Below are 27,197 nucleotides of genomic sequence, written 5' to 3' on the forward strand. Positions count from 1 at the left end.
TAGTTTTTTAAAATTTTTTAACCTTTATTTTATTATTTTTGAGAGAGAGAGAGAGACAGAGCATGAGTCCGGGGAGGAGCAGAGAAGGAGGGAGACAGAGAAGCCAAACCAGGCTCCAGGCTCTGACCTGTCAGCACAGAGCCCAATACGGGACTCACACTCACAAACTGTGAGATCATGACCTGAGCCAAAGTCGGATACCCAACCAACTGAGCCACCCAGGTGCCTCTGTACTTAGTTTTTTAAATCCCCATGTGTATTTTTATGTTGAAAACATCTTAACTGGATCCTAAATGTTCACTAGAAATACTTAATCACTATTCATAGCTCATAAAACGTACAGTTAAAACACAGGCTCATATGTTCAAGGTTTCCAAAGATAATAAAGTTTTCCAATAATTGAACTAACCCATTGACAACGACCAGACTGCTGATCAGTGCTTGTATCTATTAAAAATGCTACACGTCTGACGAACATCAAACTACAGTCCTTTCTGGAGACAGCAAACGCAGTTCCCCCCAGAGGACTCTAACTCGTCATTGGGTCCCCTCTCCATGGAATATCAGTAGAAATGCCTTTCCTTTTTGCAACTACCTGGGAAGAATTTCTGGTCAGGAGCTGGATGACATTTGTGTTCAAGTGTTGGGGGGACCCCAAATACAGAGTCAAAACATCATGTTCTAATTATGAGCCTTCTTTCACTAGCTGTGTGGTCTGGGCTATCTCAACATAGGTCTGGGTCCCATCTGGAAAATGAGGGGGCTAGTCTTCTTAAAGTGTAATCTTCTTAAAGTGTAATCTTCTTAAAGATGTAAACTTTCCCATCACTACTAGAAATGCAGAACCTCAGGCCTCACCTCAGACCTACTGAACCAAATCTGCATTTTTAACAAGAGCCCCCAAGTTAGAGAAGAGCTGGAGAATGGTTGCCCTAGAGGATTTCTAAATTACCCGTGGGCTCCAAAATTCTGCTTTTATAAATGTGCGCATGAAATGCGGGCGTTTTAAGATGGTGTGGCCTTTCAGAGAGTAGTTTCACACGCTAGGATCTGAAAGCACATTTCAAATGGCAACAGGTACTAAGAATCGCTGGGTGCTCGACTCACCAAGTCCTCCTCACCGCCCAGCAAGGCCCTACAGCCATCCCCACTTTACAGATGGGGAAACACAAGCCCAGAGGTTAAGTACCTGGGCCAGGCTTGCAAGCTAGTAGTTGTGAAGCTGAAATTCAAGTACAAGTTTTCTGGTTCCAGAGCTTCCAGTAAATCTCCAGGCTGGTCAGAAACAGCGTCTCGTGGAAGCAAGGATGCTCCGTGACAGTGACCGAGTTCTTGTGTGTGTGTGTGTGTGTGTGTGTGTGTGTGTGTGTGTGTGACGTGCATTTGTGTGTGTGATCTTTCTGTTACTGTAACACCTTCCCTTCCTTTTGTATAAACGGAGTATTGGAACTTTGACTTTCTCTGTATATTTAGTAAGCTTCCACTATGTAATAACCGTGTGTCAACAGTTAGGCAGGCAGTCACCCACAAGGCGGTAAGATTCGCCACATCTCCCTGCCCGCTGCTGTCCCTAAAATTCTCCTGGGAACACACCAGCTATATTTTTTTTAATTATTGAAATATAGTAGACATACAAAGTTATATTAGTTTCAGGTGTATAGCATATTGATTCGACAATTCTGTGCATTAGTCAGCACTCACCATGATAAGTACAGTCACCATCTGTCACCATACAACGTTATGACAATATTATTCACTATACTCCCTATGCTGTACTTTTCATCTCCATAACTTACTTCCTTTATAACTGGTGGTTTGTTTCTCTTAATCCCCTTCCCCTATTTCACCATCGCCCCTCTACCAGCCAGATTTAAAGGAGCTGTTTCCAGAATCTCCTACTGAAGATTGTATTTATGTAAAGAGAAAATATTGATCTCGGACAAGCAAAGAAAAAAAAAATGTGGCCCGCCTGGTTACAGAAGGATCCCTGTATCGGTTACCCTGGTACTGCCTGTAGCTCTCCACCATGATTTTAAAATAATAGATATGATATTATAATATGATGATAATAGTATAATATAGTTGATATAACAATGTATTATAAATATGTTATGGAGTGTTACATGCAGTATACTGCAACAGTATGTATACATGTACTATATAGATATTTAGATATAGAGATATATATAAAAAACATACATAGTACAGTGTAACAGCTACAAAGTAACAACTCCATACTATTGACTGATTTTTATGTACCGCAGTCTATGGAATCCTCCTTCTCAGTCATCACCTCACTTACTCTGCATTAGATACGATTTTTACACACGGGGATACACTAATGCCCAAAGCCTAAGTAAGTTGCTGATGAGTCAATGATTCAATGATTCCATGATATCAGTATTCAGTTATAAGTTCAATATTCAAATCCGGATCTGCTGCTTCCAGACACTGAAGCTGTGCTGTCTGAACAACACTAAATTAGAATAAGAGCGGAACAGAGATGGTCGCTGTCCCTCATGCCAGACTCACCTCTGAGTTTGCCTGCCGTCCCCCAGCATAGATCTCCTCCCTCCAGAGCCTCCTCTGCGTCTTATGAGACAGCTTGCTGAGCTGAGAATTCCCCCAGGGCCCCTCAGCCAGTGAGGGATAGGATGTGAGGATGAACACTCCAGCATTCCTGCCCCTCAGTGGACAGATCTGGGGCATGTTCCCCGCTGTCTGCTGGAGGGTCACAGGGGGATCGAGCTCCAGTCTCATCAATGCATCCTGTCTCCACGTGTCTCCCTGCCCTGTCTCACTTCCCTATTCACTCCCATGTGCTTCCTGCCATCATCTCCCAAAGAAAGACTGTCACCCAAGGCTTTGCCTCAGGGTCTGCTTTGGGGGGATGCCAAGGAGAGAAATTAAGTGGCCCTATGCAGATCAACGTGTGACAATGGCCTGACCAAGGTTTACCCCTGAGATCTCTCTCTCAGCATTAACGTCACAATTGATGAGGAAGCATTTGGGCTGGGCTTGTCATTCCCAGCCACTTTCCCCTGTCTCAGCCTTGGGGGAGTGACAGCGGTCTCGAACCAGAATGGCCCAGGCAGGGTCCAGCGAGATCGTGGATGCGAAGGGAGGTGGGTTGTGGTTTCTGAGTGTCACCGCAGCTGATTCATACCTTTGTCACACGGCTGCACATTGGGAGTGTTGTGTTCAGATTACCTCTGAGGCTCCCTGCCAGGCTGACCTCAGCACTCTGTTCAGTGGCACAAGGGGTCCCTGCAAAATGACTGAAAGCAAATGCTATCTGTGGGATTTTTCTGACTTTTCCAATAGAGACAAATCAATCTTCTTTGGGAAGCCTTCCTTTTCTTCGTGATTAGATGTCCCCTGTGCTTCTGGCAAAGGTGGCAGATTCCTCAATTGGCTCTGCAGATAGAAGGTACATTGGAGAAGCCAGACCCGTTAAAGCTCTGATACGGAGCATGTTCATGGGTGGAATCGCTGTAAAAACCCCCTCAATGCAGATGTGGAGCTAGATTTTACCTTGAGGTGGCAGAAGCAGCTCTGCGACAAAACCACAAAGGACAAGAAAAAAAAAAAAAAGGTCTAAAAGTGTTCAGGGAAGTATGCAGAATGGCCGAAAACTGACAAGTGGCAGAGGCAGCACTCAGGTCTGCTGATTCCAGACGTGTTGCCTGACAAACATAAAACTGAAAGGGAGGGGGAAAAAAAGAACTATGAGGAGACCAGGTGGCTCATATGGGCATCAAATTCGACATGATGGCATGACCAGGCTTTTTTCCTCTGGCACAAAAAGCTTTTGAGTATTGTTTGATAGTATTCCAGGAAGAAAGAAAGAAAGAAAGAAAGAAAGAAAGAAAGAAAGAAAGAAAGAAAGAAAGAAAGAAAGAAAGAAGAAAGAAAGAAAGAAAGAAAGAAAGAAAGAAAGAAAGAAAGAAAGAAAGAAAGAAAATAATAGAGCCAAGTTTCCCAAATGTTTCATATCAAACCAATTTTTGACTGAAGCATTTATCTTGTCTTCTAAGTATTCCAAGCGTCTGCATCAAAACCCAACACCATGCCTCGTTCTTCTAGATCCTGTTGTCTGGGTTAGGGATGCTGAGACCTACAAGCCTCCTTGGCTGGATGCAGGTATGCTTACAACATTAGGGGAACCCACCCTTCCATTTTATACAATAGTTGCTGAACCAACATTTTCTTGTGAACATTTCAGATAAGAAGTTGAAAGAAGTTCATGCTGAATAGCCATGTGCTCATAACCTAAACCCTGCAATGAATATTTTACTTCCTTTATCATATATATATATATATATATATATATATATATATACACATATATATACACATATATATACACATATATATGATACATATACATACATATATAAAACATACATATATAAAACACATATACATACATCAATCTGTCCCAATAAACATCCATCAATCCATCTTATTTTTTGTATATTTCAAAGTATGTGATGGATGTGTACCACACCACTCCCCAAATACATCTGCATGCTTATTATTGTTTAAAAATTTTTTTTAACGTTTATTCCTTTTTGAGAGACAGAGAAAGACAGAGTGTGAGTGGGGGAGGGGCAGAGAGAGGGAGAGAGAGAGAGAGAGAGGGAGACGCAGAATCCAAAACAGGCTCCAGGCTCTGAGCTGTCAGCACAGAGCCCAACGTGGGGCTCAAACCCATGAACTGTGAGATTGTGACCTGAGCTGAAGTCAGACGCTTAACCAACTGAGCCACCCAGGTGCCCCTGCATGCATATTATTAATTAGACTTTGATATGTTTATAGCTTTTCTGTTCCATTAGGGGTAAAATGTGTATACCATGTTACCCCAAATCCTATTCATAACATTTGGTTTCTGACAAATGCATACCAATGTGCAATCCAAACCACCATCAGGACAGAAACCATCCCATTCCCTGAGAAGGTCCCCTCCTGACCCTTTCTAGTCACTGTCTATCTCACCGCCCCTAGTGGCTAGTCACCCTTCTGATTCTTTCCATCATAGATCGGTTTTGTCTGTTTTAGAATACTATGCAAGTGAGATCATACAGTATGTATATATATTTTTATTTGACTTCTTCCACTCAGCATAAGGCTTGTGAGATTTGTGCATATTGTTGCATACATCAGTTTATTTCCTCTTTATTGCTAAGTAGTATTGCATCACCTAAATGTAGCACAGTTGTTAATCCACCCTCATTATTGATGGATCCTGGGTTGATTCCAATTCTCGGCAACCACAAATTAAGTGCTGTAAACAATTACCCATGTAAAAGTCTATGTATGGACATAGGTATTCATTTTTCTTGAGTACATACCTAGGGGTAAAATTGATGCATCATAGAGGAGATTCATGTTAGGGATGCTAAGAAACTGCCAGTCCTTTCCCCAAAATGGCCCAACAATGTATGTGAGTGGCTGTAGCTAAACATTTGCATGAACATCTCATGTTGCTGGTCTTTTTAACCTTAGTTACTCCCGTGAGTGTGCAGTGGGGTCTCGTTGTAGATTTGATTTGCGTTACTTTTAACGATCGTGTGCTTACTGGCCACTCATGCCTCTTCCTTGTTAAGATCTCTTTTCAAATATTTTACCCAATTTTTATTTTATTTTTTTGTCTTTTTGTCATTGACTTATAGGAGTTCTTTACATATCCTAGACACTAGTCCCTTGTCAGTATATATTTTACAAATATTTTATTCCAGTCTGTGGCTTGACTATTCATCTTTTAATCATATATTTTGTTGGGCAGAAGTTCCTAATATTAATAAAGTCTCAGTTTAATGTTTTTCTTTTATGGTTATACCTATAGCTTTCTACTATTATAGTCTAAGAGATCTCTGCCTACCCCCGTAGTAGAGAAGATATTCTCTTATATTTTCCTCCAAAAAGTGTACAGCTTTTAACTTTCACATATGACCCCTTTAGACTTATTTTTCATGAATAAAATAGAGGTATGTGTGGTTTTGGTCACTCTATAGATTTTCTCTTTATCTTGGGTTTTCAGCAGCTCAACTGTAATGGGCCTACATGAAGTTCTATTTATATTTGTCCTTCTTAGGATTTGATGAGCTTTTGATTGTATAATTTTGTATGTGTCACCATATCTGAGAAATCTTCAGCCATTGTTTCTCCAAACATTTTTTTTTTCCCAATCTCTGGGATGAAAACTAGACCCTTTGATATTGTCCCACAGGTACCTGAAAAGATTTGTTCATGTTTTTTTTCCTTTCTTTCTTTCCATTTTCTTCATTATGAATAATTTCTATTGATTTGTATTCAGGTTGACTGACTTTCTTCTTTTGTCTTTATTTTGATGTTAAGGCCAACTGGTGATTATTGTCTTTGATAGATTTTATTTTTCGGGGCTAGAATTCCTGTTTGGTTTCACTTTTATTATTTCTGTTTCTCTGCTGAGATTTTCTATCATTTCATTATTCTAAGCATATTTTCCTTTAGGTTCTTGATCATAGTTATTATAGTTGCTTTCAAACCATAATTGCTTGTTCCAAAATCTGGGTGATCCTTGGAGTTGGTCTCCATCATTTGCCTTTTCCTCTGAGAATGGGTCATAGTTCCCTGTCATTTTCTTTTCAGTGCCCATCAGATATCAGATTGTATCCTGAATATGGTAAAAGATAAGATGTAGACACTCTGGATTCTGTTCAGTTCCTCCAAACGAGCATTTTGTTTGTTCGTTCTGTTTTTAGCTTGGCTAAACTCAAAGATGAGTACTCCACCTCCCCTATGGTGAGTGGCAACTCAACCACTGATGCTCGGAGATTGCCCATGCACGCATGCTTCATAGCCATCATCCACAGAGTTTGGGCCAAGTGTATACGCAGGAGTTGGGACTCTCTATCTCTGAGTCTCTCCTGTCAGGGTTTTCCCCATTTGCGGTATCGTGGCTGTTGTCCTGAAGCGTGTCCGATATTCTGTAAGCCCCCAACACTGTGGGATTTCCAACAGACTTTTTTAGTTGCCTATCTGACATTGACTGATCCTACTCTAGGACTCAGAGCCATAAAAATGGGAAACTCACCCAGTACCATCTTCTCCCTCAAAGGGTTCACACCCTCCTAGTTTCTTCCTGATTTATTTCATTCTCCAGGTCTCCCAGGTAGTTATTTATTATATGGTGTCAAGAGTTTATGGCTGTTATCTACAGGATGGTTGGTCAAATAGGAGCTACTCAGCTATACTGGAAGTGGAATCTTCTGCACATAATTTTCTTTTTTTTAGAATACAATTCATTGTCATGTTGGCTAATATGCAGTGCATACAGTGAAGTCTTGGTTTTGGGGGTAGATTCCCGTGATTCATTGCTTACATACAATACCCGGTGCTCATCCCAACAAGTGCCCTCCTCAATGCCCATAATACATTTCCCCCTCTCCCCTACTCCCCCCCTACCATCAATCCTCAGTTTGCTCTCTGTATTTAAGAGTCTCTTATGGTTTTCCTCCCTCTCTGTTTGTAACTATTTTTTCCCCTTCCCCTCCCCCATGGTCTTCCGTTAAGTTCCTCAAGTTCCACATATGAGTGAAAGCACATGATATCTGTCTTTCTCTCACTGACTTATTTCACTTAGCATAATACCCTCCAGTTCCATCCACATTGCTGCAAATGGTAGGATTTCATTCTTTCTCATTGCCAAGTAGTATTCCGTTGTATATATAAACCACATCTTCTTTATCCATTCATCGCTTGATGGACATTTAGGCTCTTTCCAGCCAAATTTGTACATCATTTTCAGTGGCTTCGGAATATTATTCATTATAAGGATGTACCACCATTTATTTACCTTATCTTATGTTGCTGTTTATTAATATTATCTCCATTGACTGCTATTGTGATAACTTTGTTTCTAACATAAAATTAACCTCAGTCTGACACACACTTGATTTGAAAGTGAAGAAAGGGACAACTTCTCTAAGCTGAAATTAAATCACCCCATCTGTGAAATGGGGTGGTAAGAATAACAATCATAAATGTACTTTATGAGACTTTAATAAAGATAATACTTCCATGGTATGCAAACAGTAACTAAATGAAACAGTATGTTACAAATGTCCCGTATGACTCTGGCATGTCGGAAATTCGAGTTAGACACTCTTTTTGCTGTCCTTGTTATCATTGTCCTTGTTATTCAACTTTCGCTCTCACTCATAATTGCATAAACAGAAGATTGGAGAATAAGTGGTGTGTAACCAAACGTGTTTCTTCCATTTCTATAAGTACATATATTATGAGGCTTTTCTTATACATCAGTCAAGTTGTTTTCGAGAACACAGTTTTAATGGCTGCATAATACTATGCTAGAAAGATAAGTTGTTATTTCAATGATCAATGATTTCTGAAAAAACAAGGGCAGTTACACATATATATATTATGCAAATTTTTCTGGCAGAAAAACCTTACAAAACGACTTTCTTTTTTTAATGTTTATTTATTTTGAGAGAGAGAGAAAGAGAGAGAGAGAATGGAGGGGCAGAGAGAGAGAGGAAGAGAAGGGGAATCCCAAGCAGTTTCCACGCTGTCAGTGCAGAGTCCGATGCTAGGCTAGATCCCCATGAACCGTGAGATCATGACCTGAGCTGAGATCAAGAGTCAGAAGCTTAACCGACTGAGCCACCTAAGTGCCCCAAAACAGCTTTACTTCTAATTGTAGCCTAGCACTTGCTGGATAATGTCAACCGGGTAAAGTGAAGTAGCACATTTCAGAAGCTATGATGCTCATTACAAGTACTTTCATATTCAGACTAATAACAAGGACATATCTGCCTCATCCCTTTTAAAGGACACTGAAATGCTCCATCAGCTTTACTCCATTCGTCCCAGTGATGCTATGGCATGGGTGGAGGTCAAGGAGGCTCTGCCTTCTGGAGATAGAGTATCAGACGTCATGGTGATGAAGTGCTCTCTCCAGAATCATCCATAGTAGGAAGGGCCCTTTGTCTCATCCTTCAGCTTTCTCTTCTCTGGAGATGGCTCAAGGAAGGCCAAGTCAGGTTGGGGATGACGGCCAGCTGCCTGGTCCCGATTGGCTGAGGCTCCAAATACAAACCCAGGAAAATTTGAATGCCTGTGCGTGAAGATGTGGAGGGAAAATTTGGTTTCACTCCCTCTCCTTCTCATAGCAGACATTTACTGAATGAATACCTGACTGGGGAGGGTGGTGGGGAGTGATCTCCCCCCATCTCCTCCTCTTCTGCACCCAGGCCCCCCACTAAATGCTTTGCATGCACTATGATTATCTAATTCAATTCTCATGACAAATCTGAGACATATCCTATTATTAGCCATATTTTAGAGGCAATAAAATTAAGATTCAGTTAGTTACCAGCCCCAGGGTCCAGTGTCCCAGTGATATATACTTTGAGTGTCCTGCACCATCAAAATAAAAAATGTCTGCTTGTGTTTTGCACACCCCTAAGAAGTAAAAACTGTATCCCTCAGAATATAGAAGAAGCAATGAGAAGAGTCTTATTCTAACCCCCAAGGAGGGTCATCAGTGGATGGCATAGGAACCTCAGCAGAAAGTTAGTGGGTTATTTTGCAGTCCCCATTAGTAAAGAAAGAGCTGCTGAGACAGATCATCTTTTAACCTCAAAACAACCTGACCATTTTTACTCTTGAGCTCCAGCGACGTGTCAACCCCAGTGGCAGCCCCTGCAGATACGCTGGTAAATGAGAGAGAAGTGGTCTGTATTGCATGAGCTTGATAATCTAGGGAGGAAGACAGGCACAAACAAGGGGTTTATACCTGTGCTAAAGGGGAGTTACACAGTGCTTGGGACGTGTGTCAAAGCCTTCCACCTAGACGAGACAAGGGATAGTTCTGGAGTTTAGAGAATAGGGTGTAAGCATGCTTTTCAATGAAGAGAGGGTACCAGCCAGTACAATAGATGATAGTTTTCCAGCTTCAGAAAGATCTCACCAAGTTGCAACAATGGACTGAAGCAACAGAGATGAAATTGTAGCTCTAGAATGAGGATACAGAATAAAAGCACAGAATCTGGAGATTTGGCATGAGAACAACTTAAGTGGGAAAGGCAAGAAAATGTTCTTCCCCCACAAAGTCAATATTAATTAGCAAAAGCATTTGAGGCTGCTGTTTCAACAGCAACAGTGCATTCCCACATTTGTTTCACAAGGCATGCAAAGGAAAAGAAAAATATTTTCTATCTATTCCCAGATGATATGTTTTGAATGGTGTCTTCTCTGTCAACTTTTTGGATAAGATGGCTTGTTTTTTATGGGGAAATAAGAAATAAGTTTGGGAGCAATTAATTTAATCCTTAATAAGAATGATTCAGAACCACAAAAGAAACATGGGCTTTCACGCTCTCTAAATGTCTCCACTAAATAGATAGTGATTGGATATTTATAAGAGTTCAGACTCTCCCATAACTAAAGTGGAAAGGATAATGTGTTGGTATGGAATATACAGTTTTAAATACGGCATCTCACTAGATTCTAAACATACCCTTGAGGGGAACTCCCAATGGGTGCGTGCCACCTGTTTGAACAACACATTAGGACAGTTTACATGACTCCACGCTGAACAGGATTAACAAGGATGTGGTGAAGTTAGAAAGGATAATCAGGAGAGGAAAGCTGGAAAGGAGGCAAGATGGGCACTCATAATTCCCACCTGTGCAGTCTTAATACCCACTGGAGGAGGCAGAAGGTCACTGCCCGCCCCCCCCCCCCCCCCGTGTTGTGGGTGTGGAAACTGAGATTTAGAGAAATTACCGACACGCTCAATATCACGGAACTCGTGTGTCACAGACCCCAGGGCACGTCAGCCCCACTAAAATTCTTTGTTTCCCTCTATTCCTCTTTGCTGCCTTCCAATAAGATGAATAATGAAATTGGCTTTGGAAAAGATGCCCGCTCAAAGAGAAACTCAACAGAACTATAGTTAGAAACTTCTTTTCAATATGCACCAGTTGACTTATGATAAGACTTCCACTTTCTCGACGCTTGGAACTTTTTTAATCTTAGAAGGTCTCTAATTGTTTAACATGCCTGATATTAATCATCTGGTTGGGAAGCTATATATAATGAGGGGTGCCGGGCTATTATAACACTCTTCTGCCTATCCCAGGTCATGTTTTATTGAGTTGTCAATATTAATCATCAAGAAAGATGGTTCCAGGTGAGTCTCACCATCTCATCAATAATACTTTACCAACTGTGGCTCTTTGGAGACCAGAAATTTACAATGAGTTTAGCAATGCTGCTGCAGACCCATCATAATTTTTATTACACTTTGTGGCTGTGCCGACTTCCAGGAGACGCCGTCCTAAAATCCTAATGTGACACAAATCAATTTTCAGATGTAAATTTGGGTGTCATAAGTGGCATTTTTTACACACAACAAATTGCTTGTCTCTGGTTTTGAACTAAGGATCACATAAACAAAAGATTGGAGGCAATTGATTGCATTATCGGCTGGGGAAATTGATGTGGCTGGGGCCAACTCAGCAAGGGGTGGTCAGGGAGAGGATCTGTGACTTTGAAAAGGACTGTTTGGATGTGGAATGTCAGGAGTCTTTGTTTGCCTCTTCTTGTCTTTTTTTTTTTTTTTTTTCACATTTATCTAGAAGTATTCACCTTCTCTTTGGGGTTTAGCCACTCTGTGTAGCAGAATGACTATGTGCCCATTCTCAGAGCACATTTGTGGAGAATAATCCATGTCAACAACTTTAGAGAAGAGTGTTTTTCAGCTTTCAAGATAAGGGGGAAACGTATTCGTTTATGCAATAAACATTGACAATGTATCAACTGAAGATGCATTTGGCTGCAAGTTAACAACATGCCTGATTACGAATAGCTCAAAGAAGTAGAGGTCATTTTTCTTGTTGAACAAGTAGCCCCAGGTATTTGACTGTTGGGATTTGTTTAGCCGCTTAGCAATGCTGTCAGAAAGCCAGGCTCTCCCTCTGCTTCTTCCCACCATCCTTCGTTTGCTGACTTTCACCCTCACACTTGCTCCCTCATGGTTGCAAGATGGCTGCTGCATGGCCAACTATCACATCAGCAAAGTAGAAAGAATGGAAAAAGGGTAAGCCATGTACATTTGTCCTCTTTGCAGTAAAGACAGTCTTCCCAGAAGCTACCAGAAGTCTAGTATTTTTTTCTCACCAGACAGAACCTTATCACACAGCTACCCCCAGCTCTAAGAAAGGCTGGAACAGCAGGCTTGTCTGTTCCATTGGTGCTCTGAACAAACTCAAAGTTCTATAGCAAGGAGAGGTGGAGAATAAATGTCAGGGAGGTAAACAAACAAGTCACTATATGTTGCATGCTCAAATACATATATTTGGGGAACACTGGCTTTATTTTCTCGCTTACAGGACTTCTCGGGGCTTTCAGTATGCTAATACCCATTGAGGACTTTCACGGGGCATAGTTGTGATAGTCAACATTTTGCCAAAATAAACACAGAAGGCATGTGCCCAACTGCTCTAACTGAGAACACATCAGGGCACCAGAACCTTTGAGTGGATCCCATGATCCACTCCAATAAGAATTATTAATAGAATGACAAGCTCAGATAGTAGGCCACTAATGTTTTCAAATTCATGTCAGGTCTAAGGCAGAATGAAGAGAGCTTTTCTCAGATATAGCCTTGACCCTGCAGGCCAGTCATAGGTACCCCCCCCCACCCCCCGCAACCAAGAAAACTCAGCGAGACCCTAAATCTAGACAATATACATACAGTGTTAGTGGCTAAGAGATTCAGTGTTCAAATCCCGGCTCTCCCATTTATAAGCTGTGTGATTCTGGGAAAGAGATTCTGAGACTTGGTTTACTAATCTGTAAAATGGGGATTGTTTGGCTTGCTGGAGCTATAACAAAGACTCCATGGGGGTAACGGTTGTAAAATGCCCCTCGTAAGATAGGGAGCCATTTTCAGCCCAGATCCTTTGTTAAGGGCTGAGCTAAACGGAATGCGTTTATTAAGTCTACATTGGATTCTCCATGTTTTAAAGTCTTGGATAGTTTTGAGTTTCAAAGCAAGATACTCTGACACTGCTGCTTTGACCTTGGCATTTGGACCATGTTTTGAATTCGGGTGTTATGTCTGCTTTGCTGATGTTCTTTGTTCCAAGAAATAAATATAGACGATCAGCCTTGAATCCAGTTCGTAATATGTTGCTTCTAGAAATCATACACAAAAACTAAAACAGGCAGTAGCTAAAACTGCACACGGTAAAATTTGTTGCAGAGGGAAAATTGGCTGAAGGATCAAATTTTGCTGGCATCATGGAAAACCACAAAAAAATATCCTATGAAAAATTAAACATCATAGAATGAGAATGAAGTAAAATGACAATGGCCAAAACTACACAGAGGAAACTTTATTATTGACTAGAAATCGATGCAAGAATCAAAACTTCTTTTCAAAACTATGGAACTGCAAAATTGGTCTTGGTAGAGTAAAGCCACAAAACACAACCCACAAATCAGAAGTTCCCACTGGCAAAATTTAATTTGGCCAAAACCATCAATGAATCACATAGTTGGCCTAAAATTTATACATACCACAACTAATCCCGATGAAAATAATTTCAACAAAGTAAAACAATTTTTTCCTGAAGTTGTTTATGCTGAATAGAGAACTGAACAGCGACTCAATTCAGCTTAATAGTATTTGCCAGAGAAATACTACTGGGTGAAAATTGTTGATATAATTCTGATTCATTTTAACTGCTTTGAAATATGTATAAAAAGCTAGCAAGGGCAAAATAATGAGATTAAAACATTCTGTCTTCATTGAAAATATAACATTTAACATGGCACCTCCAGATGACAAGACCATATTATTATTTATTAACGTTCTTAAGCATTCATTGAATTTTTAAATGTAAGAACTTTTTTTTTTTTTTTTCAAACGTTTAAGTCCAATTTTCACTGATTACAAGACGGGTACTAATTACACAAGGTCTTACCTATACGTTGAGAGATGCCTAACCGGATGCTTTAATAATGTTACTAATAAGAGAAGCAGGAGGAAGGAGAGTTACCACCTTCGTTGAACACTTACTTTGGAACAGTCCCCATGACTGGGAAGGGCTTCATTAGTGGTTATCTCCCAGCTCCTACACACACATGGGAATCACGGAACTATTTTACAAGTACCTGCTGTTCTGACTCTGTCTTAATTCAGACGTGTACTCCCCTTTTGTCTCATGACAGCAGGACTCTTCTAAATCCCTATGTCTTTAGCTTGTGTTGACACATGGCCAGTGTGACTCTGACATGTTATTTTCTTATGCTGAAGGTGTCTTGTCGAGTTTCATGGGTTTTGTGCTTACCTGCTGCCTATTAGGCTTAAAACTCACAGCACTGTGACTTTAAATGTCAGCATTGTCACTGGGACAATAGAGCTAAAAGCAGGCTGTTGACATTCTTTGGACACAATTTGTGATACCCTTTTCATTTCCTTGAACACTTTCGTGTTTCCAGGTGATGTTTCCCCACAGAGCCACATCACAAAGCCTAGGGTTTGGCGAAATGTGTCTGACCTAGATCAGTAGCCCCTAGGGCCAAAAGCCATTTCTGATACCACGTTGTAAAAACAGATTTCCCTCTCTGGGTCTGGGTCCCTGTCTTATAAACTAAAGGTATTATTACCTACTCCCTGGGATTATTGTGAAAATAAAGTGTAATAAGAGCTTCTCCGAAGAAGTGTGATCTTTTCATAATTCAACATGTGTAAAACTCTCTGTATGTGCTCATCTGGTATTTTAAAACTTTATAGATTAGAAAATACTTCAGATAAATGAATGATCTCTATTTCAAGTTTCTTTCCAACATTTAGAAGCTGGTAGGTGATGATTATGAATGTATATTGCAGTTAAGAACAGGGGTTAACTAACCATGGCCCATGGGCCTAATATGACCCACTGCCTGATTTTATCATTAAAGTTTCACTAGAACACAGCCATGCCCATCCATTGATATACTGTCTATGGCTGCTTTGGTGTCATGGCAGAGTTGAGTAATTTCAACACAAACAGCCTGGCCTACAAAGCCCAAAATACTTGCTCTTTGATCATTTAGACACAATTTGCTAACCCTTGTCTTAGAGTTTGCACTCTAGATTCAGATCTAATTATACACTTGGTCAAATATCACAGCAGTCAGTGAGGTGGGCATCAAACCCATTCTACAGATGTGTAAACTAAGGCACACAGCTTATAATGGCAGGGGACAATTCCTGCCCATTAACACCTCATCGCACATGTAATCATTAGCTCATAGCCTTTCAGTTCTCCATAAATGTTACTTTATAAGGATGTTTTCCGTTGTATAATTAATGTCCTGGCTATATTATTCAATCATCGCTCACTAAGCACCTGCTGTGTGGCAGGCACTAGTCCAGCCACTAGGGCATAGCAGGGAACATAAGACTTCCTATCATCATAGAGTTTATATTCCAGGCTGTTATGCATGTACCTCAGGAGCTCCAGGGGCCTTAATCACACCCACCCACCTCATCACTTTGACTCGCCAAGTGCTGCCATTTATGGTGCCAAGTCCTGCCACTACAACGGTGAACCACACAGATTGGTCTTTGTCCTGGAGGTGAGAGAAGGAGTTCATAGCCCCGTGGGAAATTGCCTTTAGGTCCCATTCTTGATTTCTAGAATGTGATGTGAACTACCAATATCACGAGATATAGTGTGATATCTTTTTTGCCATTCACTTCTATCTTATGACTTTGCTTTTAGGGCTGGAAATAGATGGGATCTGAGTCAACACTAACACGAAAGGTTTGAGGGATTATGCAGACAAGTGCATCTCAGACTTTAAGGTGCCTGAGAATAAATCACCTGGGATCTTGTAAAAATGGAGGTTCTAATTCTATGTGTCTAGGGTGGGGCCTACAGCTCAGCATTTCTAACAAGCTCATAGGTGATGCTCTAAGGACCGCACTATGAGTAGGAAGGTACCAGTCGACAGTCAGGTTCCTCTGAGATCCCTCAAACTTGATGCTGGAAGCAAGAAACATGGATGGATTCTCAAATTTAAAGGCCCAGGTTTGAGCAGCTAAACCCACCGTAGATTGAAACTGTGATCACCCCAGGTAGATGTGAGACCTTGGCTGGGAGTCGTCCTCCTCTCCCCTTCTCCCTACACCAATCACCAGTTACCTCTCTCTCTCTCCTAGCTCCCTCGTTTCCCAGATTCCAGGCTCCTCCTTGCCCCCAGCCCAACTTACAAGCATACTCTGTGGTTCAGACCACCCTAGCAAGACCCCTGTTAGAGATGCTAAGAATTTTTTTTTCTCGGTTCAAGTTCAAGTGAGGAAAGGCACAGACGAATCACTCTCAGTAGTTCTGTCAGACTGACTCTCAAGTCTTCCCAAGCCTTCCTGCTCAGACTGCACAAGCTAGTGATTAAAACTTAGAACAATAATTAGGCCTTTATTTTCAAAGCAGATTTGGTTTCCAGACCAGACTTCCACATTCATTACAATACAGACTAATAAAAACAAATCTGGGCACATATGCTTTTTATGCTTTTGTGTTGTAAAATCTATAACAGCATTAAAACAATTTTGAAAAAAAAGGTCATTCATATTCTCCCCACAAAATACTCTGTGAACATTCCCTTCTGTTTCTCATCCAGATATATTGCATATATATACACATAGTTTATACACAAGTGTGCATTGTAATTTTTCCACTTATTAAATGATCAACATTTTCTCTGTTGTCATATGATCTTACTATTTTAAAGGCACACAGTATACCTTCCAGTTGGCAAACCAAAATATCTGTAAACATTAAATAGTCCTTTGTGGAACATTTCAGTGGTTTTTTGTTTCTTTTCTTTTTTCTTTTCTTTTCTTTTCTTTCTTACTCTTTCTTTCTTTCTCTCTTTCTTTTGCTCTCTCTCTCTTTTCCCCCTTCCTTCCTTCCTTCGTTTCTTCCCTCCTCCCTTTCCCCCTTCCCTCCTTCCCTCCTTCCTCTCTTTTCTGCTTTTCCCCACTTTGGACTCTTTGTTCCTTTCCCTACTTCCTCCTTTGTCATCTTCTGCTATCAGAAAAACAATGCTCCATGAACATTTGATATTCTTTTATCATAAGGTGAGTTATTTCTTTAGCGTATATCCTCAGCCAGTAGGAGCAGGAGCATTTTTCCCCTTCTATGTATTTTGAGAAGCCCAGTGGCCAAATCAGTAAGGTATTGACATTTTCTATAAAAAATCTCAAAGGATGACACCCTAAACACATTTTATGTCCGCCAGGCCAACTGAATAACTAACTCTGATGCTAATTCCAGTCCCTTATAACTGCATTCATTCCTGGGGCTATTGGAATGAGTCCTGACTGAAAAAGCTAAGGTGGCTCAAACCAGGTCCTGATATTCGGCTCAGCCACTAGGTCTTGGGTTGGTCTTACACAAGTTTCTTTCTAATACTACTCTTCTCTAAACTTGCACTTTAGGTATTAATGCTTCAAGACATAAAATTATCCTGAGGGGTTAATCCACTAGAATATTAGCTTATTGAAGGAAGGAATTTTTTTAACCTACCTGATTCACTACTGTATCCCAAGCATCTAGAACAGTGTGTGGCACACGGTGGGTGTTCAATAAATGGTGGTTTCATGAATCATTATAAAAAACTGTAAGATCAGAAACAGTCTAGAAAAAGGAAAGAAATCTTTAAAGCAGTGGCTCTTAAGCCTTCTGAGAATAAGTGTATCCCTTACATCTGTGCGTTAACAGATACAACCGCACAAATGATTTCATTAGGTCCACAGAATCCGGAAAATTTTCCATGGACACCAGGCAATAAGAATCCCTGGTGTAAAAGGACCTCTAAATTCTAATTCATTTGACATCATCCTACCAAGTAGAAGAACTTTGAAATAGTAAGAAATCCATACCTTATGGCACCTTCGATCTTTAGATAGGCACTATTATTCTCATTTTATAGAAGCAAATCTTGGTCTCAGAAAGATTGAAAAGACCTATTCAAAGTGACACAATTATTAAGTATGGAGCAGGGACTAGAACTGAGGTCTAATTCAAGTCCAGCCTGCTTTGAGTTAACTGCTTCCCATTCCTCCTGCATTAATACGCACAACCTTTGTCTTCTTAGCATGTGATTGATGGTTATTGTTAGTGCAGATAATTTGGGCTCCCTTGTAATGATCAAGACGTTTTCTCAAGGCAGGGTCTCAGATGATTAGGACAAGGCAGGTGCTAATGCCCTTCTCAGCTTCATCTGGAAATTTCTAACTAGAGTTCATTAACTTGTCAGCCCTGGTTCCTTCTGAGCACCATACTGATATAATAAAATAGTGCAAATCGATAGATACCTTAAACCAGCTTCATCTGTCTTCCTTTGTTAGTAATTTTTTTCTTTCTTCTTTTATTTCTACTTTCTTTCTCTGCCACTTTAAAAGTAAAATTGTGCCTCTTAGTGGCTGTGCAATTCTGTTTTCAGTATACCTTTTTAAAAAAATTTTTTTAATGTTTAATTACTTTTGACAGAGAGAAAGAGAGACAGAGCATGAGTGGGGGAGGGGCAGAGAGAGAGGGAGACACAGAATCCAAAGCAGGCTCCACGCTGTGAGCTGTCAGCAGAGAGCCCAATGCGGGGCTCGAACTCACAGACCGCAAAATCATGAGCTGAGCTGAAGTCGGACACTCCACCGACTGAGCCACCCAGGCTCCCCAGTATACCTGTTGAGCTATTGGAAATCCAGGCACATCCAGCTTTTCCCAAAAACACCTCTTATTACCCCCAAATAGTAGGAAACTAACCTTATCTAGACTCACTCAGCAAATCTAGACTGTCCTTTGAGATTGCAAATCTAGTAAATTAATTTTTCTTAAGTATAACATGACTCAGTGACTATGGGGGTGAAGATCTGAAAGTTTTGCAGACCGGTTTTACTTACAGAATTAATGGTAATACTGTTTTTGGTGAAGCTTTGTACAGAAAGAAGCTAAGTAATTTTCTGAGTAGACAGGGGAAGGCATTGTGGTTAGGAGCTATTGATGGGACTGTGTGGGTAAGGATGGTCAGCAAAGTGCCTTGTTTCTTTCTTCTTCTTCCTTGATGTTGCTCACTTAGGTTTCTTGGGGACTCCAACTCCATCTACAAAAGAAACAAACACACCTTGCCTATTCTGGGTGAGATTAACTTCTTGTTCTTTGTCCTCCCCATTCTCAGTTTCCCTCTTCTCCAACGCTTATAACATTGGATTAATTGACTCTATAACACGGATTTCTCCATGTGGACACATTTTTATTTGTTCTGAGGAAATGCCGTGGTTGCTTTAGTTTGCTGATTTCTTAGCAACATCATGGGGACCAGCCCAATCATCATGAGCTGTACCATGGGTCCACAGCTCTCTCTCCGAAAGCAGCCAGAAACCAAACATTACCCAGGAAAGAAAGCTCTTTCAATGGTCTGCAGCTGGTATGGGCATACTTTGACAATTTTCCTACTCCTGGAGAACTTATCCAACACCTCCTAGAATATGAGATGGAAAGCATCCTCTCAGTACCATAGCTAAAGGACCAATCATGGAAATGAAGGTACAATTACAGAAAAATCATCCCTAGGCTACGACCATACCCCACGAACATTTTATTTTCATCATGACTCATGATTTCAATTTTTGGGACTGGGAGTCTCTGCTGAATCCCAATTAAAATCCTTAACATGAGAGCCTGTGCTTTACAGACATGTGTCAATGTGTTTAGTGAATTTGGGTTTAATCTCCTTGGATTGACCACAGTTGTGAGCTGGTAGGGGACTGGTGAGATTGCATATGTAAATGATGCTATGCTAATCAAGGGTGGTATTTTCTCTTTTACTTTTGATCTACAGCAAGAGTAGATTCAAGACTAATGTTCAATTTGCACTTGAAAATGATGGTTTTTACACCAGGGTTCTTAATATCTGAGTTTTAGTTGAAAGGAGAAAGTGCCCATGCCTTTGAAAGTCAGGACCATGCTAAAGTATTTTCCAATATCATAAAAAAAAATCGTCTGAACATCTTTGACAATAAAAAATCTTAATCTTGTCCTTTGAATAATATAAAGATTGAGTATACCTCTGGAGAAATATTGATATAGACTCAAATCAATATGCCCCCACTTGTCACTGCTTCTCTTCATGCTTTGGACAAATTGCTTAACCTTGCTAAGTCTCAGTTTTTGCTCAACAAAAGTTGATATTACCATATAGATGGGTGATTCAGTTGACTTTGCTTTTATCATTAAAAAGAAGAATTTAGTCCAAGAGACATGAAACATTTCTACACATACATACACACAGCCCAAGACCTTTTAAAGTTCATGTAAAAAGAAAGCATAATTTTTGGCAATGCAATAGATTTGCCTTGCATCTCTTACAACATTGGTCTTCTCTTCTGAGCTTGGCCCTTTGTACACCTCAAAAAGACTTAATTGTGTTCAACATGATAGGGTTACTGTCATGTACAGCATTTCTCTTCCTTAAAAAATAAGACTTTGCATGCAGAAAAGTCAAAGAATCAGTGTAAACATGCAGGATCAAAGTCTATAGGTAATTAACCATTTACAACTGCCACAGGGTTACTGTAGCAGGTCTTGACGGGTGATCTCACTGGTACATCCAATTCCCCACCAATTGCTAGGGGCATTCTGGCCACCTTAGTGATCATTTCTTCCTCCCTAACTTCCACAGCTTAAGTAGTATTTGGGACCAAACCAAAGAGCATGGCATTAAGAAACATTCTTTGGTCATTTTAGTGGTTGCATGGGGATTTATAGTGTATGTCTTCAGCTTATCACAATTTGCCTTCCAATAACATCAGCACTGTACATGTAGTATAAGAATCTTACAACAGTGTACTTCCATTTTCCCCTTACCCCACCTTTGCAGTATTGCTGTTACACATTTTACTTTATTATATGTTGTAAATAAACCTCATAATACATTGTTATTATTTCTGCCTTAAATAGGCAGCTACCTTTTCAAGGCATATTTTAAAAAATAAGAAAAAAAGTCACCTTTCCTATATATCCACCGTTTCTTGGGTCCTTCCTTCCTTTGTGTGGATCTGTATTTCCATCTGGTATCACTTTCCTTCCAGCTGAAGGACTGTTAAATGTTTTTTATGGTGGTTTTCTGCTCGTGTTGAATTCTTTCACCTTTGGGATATCTGAAAGTCTTTATTTCACCTCCAACTTTGGGGGATATTTTCCCTGGGTTTAGAATTCTGAATGGAATTTCTTTTTTCTTTGAGTATTTTAAAGATTTGCTCCATAGTCTTTTTGACTTGCATTGTTTCTGACAAGATATCTGCTGTCATCCTTATCTTTTCTTCCTCTGTTCCTAATGTGTCTTTTTTCCTCTAGCTGCTCTTAAGATTTTATTTTTCTTACTGGTTTGAAACATTTTGATTATGATAAGGAACGTTTTGAGGGGTGAATCAAGAGAGTATTGAAACAGATAAGATGTCAGCCCTAGGAAAAGAGGTAAAATAAATATGGGCCTGCACAGATTAATTGAAACCGATAGCTGCTTCTTTAAGGTCAGTACCAACTATCTTTTCTGGTGGAGGAGAGATAGCACCGCAGAATGTACCCCATAAAAGAAAAGTAATATCTAACACTTGGGGAACACAATATAGACATACACAATATGCATATATGTGCATACATGTACATGTGTATACACAAACACACACTTTTTATAGCTACACCAATCCTACAGTGTAGGTACTAATATAATCTCCATTTTATACATATTAAAACTGTGGCACAGAATAGTTGAACAATTTTAGCACAAAGCCAGTAAGTGGCAGAGCTAGGATCTGAATACAAACCAGCAATTTAGCAGTCATGCCTTCATCTCCTGTTCTAAACTACTTCTTACAGTAGATGACAGCCAAGTATACCAACAGGAAGATATTGATAGATCCAGAGAGCTCCTGTGTTAAAAATATGCTATGTTGAAGCAGGAAAAGAATGTTGTTTCTTGGACATACATGATGCTAGTCACAGGGCAATTATCTTCTGTCTGATCTCTGGCTTAGATACTAAAGTTACTTCAGATGAAAAATGTCCAGGGATGCCTGGTTTCTCAGTCAGTTAAGTGTCCATCTTCGGCTCAGGACACGATCTCCCAGTTTGTGAGTTTGGGCCCCGTGTCGGGCTCTGTGCTGACAGCTCAGAGCCTGGAGCCTGCTTTGGATTCTGTGTCTCCCTCTCTCTCCCCCTCCCCTGCTCGCTTGCTCTCTCTCTTCCTCTTTGTCAAAATAATTAATAAACATTAAAAAATTTTAAAAACAGAAAGTTTCCATAATCTTAATGGCAGGACTTATAGCTAGACAGCATAGTGGACTATGAAGATCCTACTCACTGGTGTTTCTCCAATGTGTCCAACAGAAGACAGAACTTCTGCAGGTGAAATGGAAGGAGTTCACAAGCATGTTTGAACTCATGTATCATTCTGGGCAGCATAAAAGACAGGACATAAAACCAAAATTCTTGCTAATCTCTCTGGCTTACTGTACTGATAATGATGGCCATCACTTAGTGAGACTCTTCGAGGAGCAAAGTGCTTTACTTTTATTACTTTTGATCCTTAGGACATCAACCTACACTATGACTATGCCAAACGTTATGCTTCTTTTAATGCTGAGCCACTTGGAAATTACTTAACCTCCCTGTCCCTTAGCTTCTTCATCTGCATCGTAAGATTAATAATAGTAACTACCAGCATGCTATTTTGAGGATTAAATGAGATGATCCGTCTGTAACGTGTACCTGGAGCATGGCAAGCTCCAGTAAGTGTAAGATGGTGGTACTGTTGTCTCAGTTGTTTTCTCCTACTTTCTTTGATTCCCACTTTGTCTATCCAAACCTTAACCATCCTGCAAAAACAGTTCAGGGACGCCTGGGTGGCTCAGTCGGTTAAGCGGCCGACTTCGGCTCAGGTCATGATCTCGCGGTCCATGAGTTTGAGCCCCGCTTTGGGCTCTGTGCTGACAGCTCAGAGCCTGGAGCCTGTTTCAGATTCTGTGTCTCCCTCTCTCTGACCCTCCCCCGTTCATGCTCTGTCTCTCTCTGTCTCAAAAATAAATAAACGTTAAAAAAAAAAAAACAGTTCATTATTCAGCCAACTATCCGGATTGCTCTGCTCAGGCATAACCTCTGTTTCTGCTAACAGTCAATACACACAGCTTAGCATCTCGTTGGATTTTATTACTCCGCATAGGCTCCTTTTGCCTTCTCGATTCAATTCACGATTCGCTCAATTCATATGTCATTTGAGCACTTACCAGGTACCAAGAACTGTTCTGGTTTATTAGGATTAGAATAGTAAATTAGAAAAGTAAAAATCAGATCCCTGCCTCACAGGTCTTATTTGTTGGTCTGGGGATGAGGGGGAGAGAGAAAAAATATACGTAAATAAAATATGTGGTATGTGAGATGGTGACAGGGATATGGATATAAATAAATCATGGAAGGAAAGTAGTTAGTTCTGAGGGAAATCTTGCAATTTTGGATATTGGGTCCTGGGAAGGACTTGACTGATGTAAGAATACAAGTCACTGAGACCCAGATGTAGAACATTCTTGGGTGGAGTACAGCAAGTGCCAAGGCCCTAAGGTAGGAATGTTTGTGATCAAAGAACATCAAAGAGGTTAATGCCAATGGAACGGAATCAGTAAAGGGTAGACTTGTAGGCAACATGGTTGGAAGATGAACGGCGTGGAGCAGATTACATAGGGCCTCACACGCCCTTGTAAGGGTTTTGCCTTTCACTCTGATAAGATGGGGAGCCACTGGACTTCCTGAGCAAAGGAATGACTGAGATAGGCATCATGCCTTATAAATAAATGATGAGCCAATGTTGGAATGGAATTTGGAGTTGGCAAAGCATTCTTACATCCCTCATGGGAGTTCTGTGGGGGCAGGATCACCCCACCCATCACATAGGTGAGGAAACTGGTGCTCTCAGAAAAGTAGTAAATTCCAGAATGTCCTGCAGCCGTGGGGGCAGAGGCAAGATAGAAACCAAGATTCCCCAGCTTCCAGTCTGAGAAGCCCTTCTACAGCAGGCAGATGCTGAGTCCCACTTGGGTTCTGGGGTCGAAACCCATGGTCCTACAGTTTTCTTCACCATTTCCCAGGCCCACCTCCTCTGGGTTCTTCCCTTCCTGTGTCTAACAAACATTAATGCCCCACTGGGGAAAGAACTTAGTGCTTGCTCATGCCAGGTGGGCAGTGCCAGGGCAGGACAGACATGACAGTACCTTCAAGTGAATTAGAAACAGCCATTCCCTCGAGGGTCACAGTCCCCATGGGCATATGGCTACATAACACAAGGTGAATTTCAGCCCTTGCCCACCTCCTCCAAGGGCCTTTGTGCAGTGCACATCCTTCACCACTATAAACGTCAGCCTGACACCTCTTCATGATTTTTGTGATGTGATGTGATCACATAACATAGTGGAAGTCGCATAATAGGTACTCAGCGAATCGTGGATGATTGAATTCTTTCTCATTTTTCACCTTCCAATATGACTAAGATGGGAAAGGATATAAATTATTTCACATATATTTATTGAACACCTACTGTATGCAGGCACTAGTCCAGGTGCTGGGGATACAACTACGCTAGACTGACCCAAAAAAATCCTGCATTTATGGGGCTCACATTCTAGTGGAGGACACGGGCAATAAATGAATCAGTTTAAGTACAATAGATTGTCATCTTGCAAAGAAGAGAAAAATAAAGCATGGAAAAGGGGGTGTGAAGTTTTAGTGAGAGAGAAATACAGGCAAGAGTGGCCGGAGCCAGCATCATGAGGACGGTGGCTCTTGAATAAAGACCTGAATGGAGTGGAATCAGCACTGTGGCAGGCAGAGCAGCGGCCCCAAGACACCCACATCCCAACCCCTGGGACCCGTGAACGTCACCTGATAGGTCAATAGAGCCTGACAGTCAATTAATGCTGATGTGATTAAGTTAAGGATTTTGAGGTTGGGAGATGATCCTGGATTATCCTAGGGGGCCTAACACAATCACAAGAGAGCCACAGAGAGGTTTGAAGATGCTGTGGGGCCAGGAGCCAAGAGATGTAGCCTTCTAGCAGGTGGGAAGGCAAGGAAACACATTGTTCTCTAGAACCTCAGGAAGAAACACAGCCCTGAAAACACCTTGATTTCAGTCCAGTGAGACCTGTTTGAGATATCTGACCCCAAGGAACAGAAGATAACTGTGTGTTGTTTTAAGCCACTGTTTTTTGTTTTTTAAATTTTTAACATTTATTCACCTTTGAGACAGAGAGAACAGAGCATGAGCTGGGGAGGGGCAGAGAGAGAGGGAGACAGAATCCAAAGCAGGCTCCAGGCTCTGAGCTGTCAGTGCAGAGTCTGACGCAGGGCTCGAACTCACTGACTATGAGATCGTGACCTGAGCCAAAGTCAGATGCTTAAAAGACCGAGCCACCCAGGTGCCCTGTTTTAAGCCACTGTTGATTGTAATATGTTATAGCAGCAATAGGAAACTAATACAGCGACTCCGTAAGTATCTGTATGGAAAAGCATTCCAGGCGGGAGGAGCAGGAGGTGCAAAGGCCCTGAGGTAAAATATACCTGGTATATTTCAGGCAACTAGACTGGGCCAGAGTAATTCAGGGGCACTGGAGGTCACAGGAGGCAGGGGGCAAATTACGTAAAACACTATAGGTCAGTACAAAGACATTGGTTTTACCCCAAGCGCTAGGAGGTCCCACTGGCAGCTATGAAGTAGAAGAGTGACGTCATCTAGTTCGTGTTTTAACAGGACCACCCTGGCCACTGGGCACGTGGAATGGGGGCTGTTGAGGAAAGGGCAGAAACTAAGGGACAAATATAATCCAGGCCAAAGGGGATGTCGGCAAGAACCAGGGTCGTGGCCATTGGGGGAGGGTTGGGAAGTGAGAAACAGTCAAATTCTGAACATATTTTGAAACTGGAGCTCATTTAACCAGATAAAGGATAAATGTGATACATATAAATTTAACTGGAAAAGATCCTGAATAAAATTATTTTAGTAACTAAAACTGTACCATGTAAAGATAGCACATGTAGGAGGCAAGAGGTAGCATGGGTAACAGTCCAGGCTCCAAGCAGAACAGTCTGGGTTCAAGTCCTGGCTCCTCACTCACCAGCAATATGTCTTTGGGCAAGGTGTTTACCTTTCCTGGGCCTCAGCTTTCTCATCTGTAGCATAGAAGTGTAACAGCACTGGCATCACAGAGATTGCATGAGTATTCGTGGAGAAAAAAAGTGTTTGTAAGACTTAGTGTCTAACTCCTGGTAAGCTCAGACAGTGTTCTCTCTCGTCATTTAGAATTTGCTGATTTTCAAAGCTATTTTCCTATTTGTAAAACGCATGAAGAATTTAGTGTGAAGTATTTGAAAACAAATGCAAGCACTCCCCTCCTGTGGGGCAAGTTCACAGAGCAGCTGGGATGCCAACATATTTCTCTTGGTCCCATAATAGATTTTTCTGAGCTCCATTATCAAATAGTTTCTGTAGTTGTCAATCCTGACTTTGAAAGAGGAGTCTGATCCTTCGGTCTTTTAAGATGGAATGAGTATCGCATGGCAACTGAATATTTATATCACGCTCTCCTCTCTTCAAGGAGTTGTTGTTTTACCATCCTGACATCAAAACCTGTGGGCCCAGGGAAACCTCAGATGTTGGAGAATATCAAACGTGGTCTTTCTCTCCCCTCTTTCCTGGTGGATCTGACGCACCTCTGAACCTTCAAAGGCCGTGGTAATCAATGAAGTGGGGCAACACGTGACAGTGCATGCATCATCGTGAAGCTGCATTTATTCATGGAAAGTGCAGAGTGTGGAATAGTGGTTGCCACTGAATTAAAACGTGAGGATCTGTAATCCAGTGAAAACCACAGAACAAAGGGAGGAGAGAGACACTTTGCTGACTGGGGACTTCACTGAAGAGAGCCACATAAAAGGCAGATTACTGCTTAAGTAGGTTAATGTAACCCTGGTGTCTTAATTAAAATGTCTTTAACAAAAGGAGAAGAGGAATAGCACGGGAAGTTTGGGGGAGGCGTCAATGAAAGGGAAGAAATTTCCATTAAATATTGAGAATAACTCCCTAAG

General features: G+C 41.1%; 1 protein-coding gene across 7 annotated transcripts in view; it reads left to right on the forward strand.

The window, feature by feature from the left end:
* Positions 1 to 27,197, forward strand: part of CDH13 (cadherin 13) — a 1,030,961-nt gene that overhangs the window by 409,862 nt on the left and 593,902 nt on the right. Inside the window, exon 1 of one of the 7 annotated variants that reach the window (XM_042919728.1) lies at positions 3,996 to 4,143. The exons of the other annotated variants lie outside the window; for them this stretch is intronic. Within the exon in view, the coding sequence (XP_042775662.1) occupies positions 4,108 to 4,143 (36 nt within the window). The 5' untranslated portion in view covers positions 3,996 to 4,107. Of the gene's footprint in view, positions 1 to 3,995; positions 4,144 to 27,197 lie in introns of those variants that run through there. 7 annotated transcript variants of the gene reach the window in all.

This window comes from Panthera leo, chromosome E2 (assembly GCF_018350215.1).
Source record: "Panthera leo isolate Ple1 chromosome E2, P.leo_Ple1_pat1.1, whole genome shotgun sequence".
Taxonomy (NCBI): domain Eukaryota; kingdom Metazoa; phylum Chordata; class Mammalia; order Carnivora; family Felidae; genus Panthera; species Panthera leo.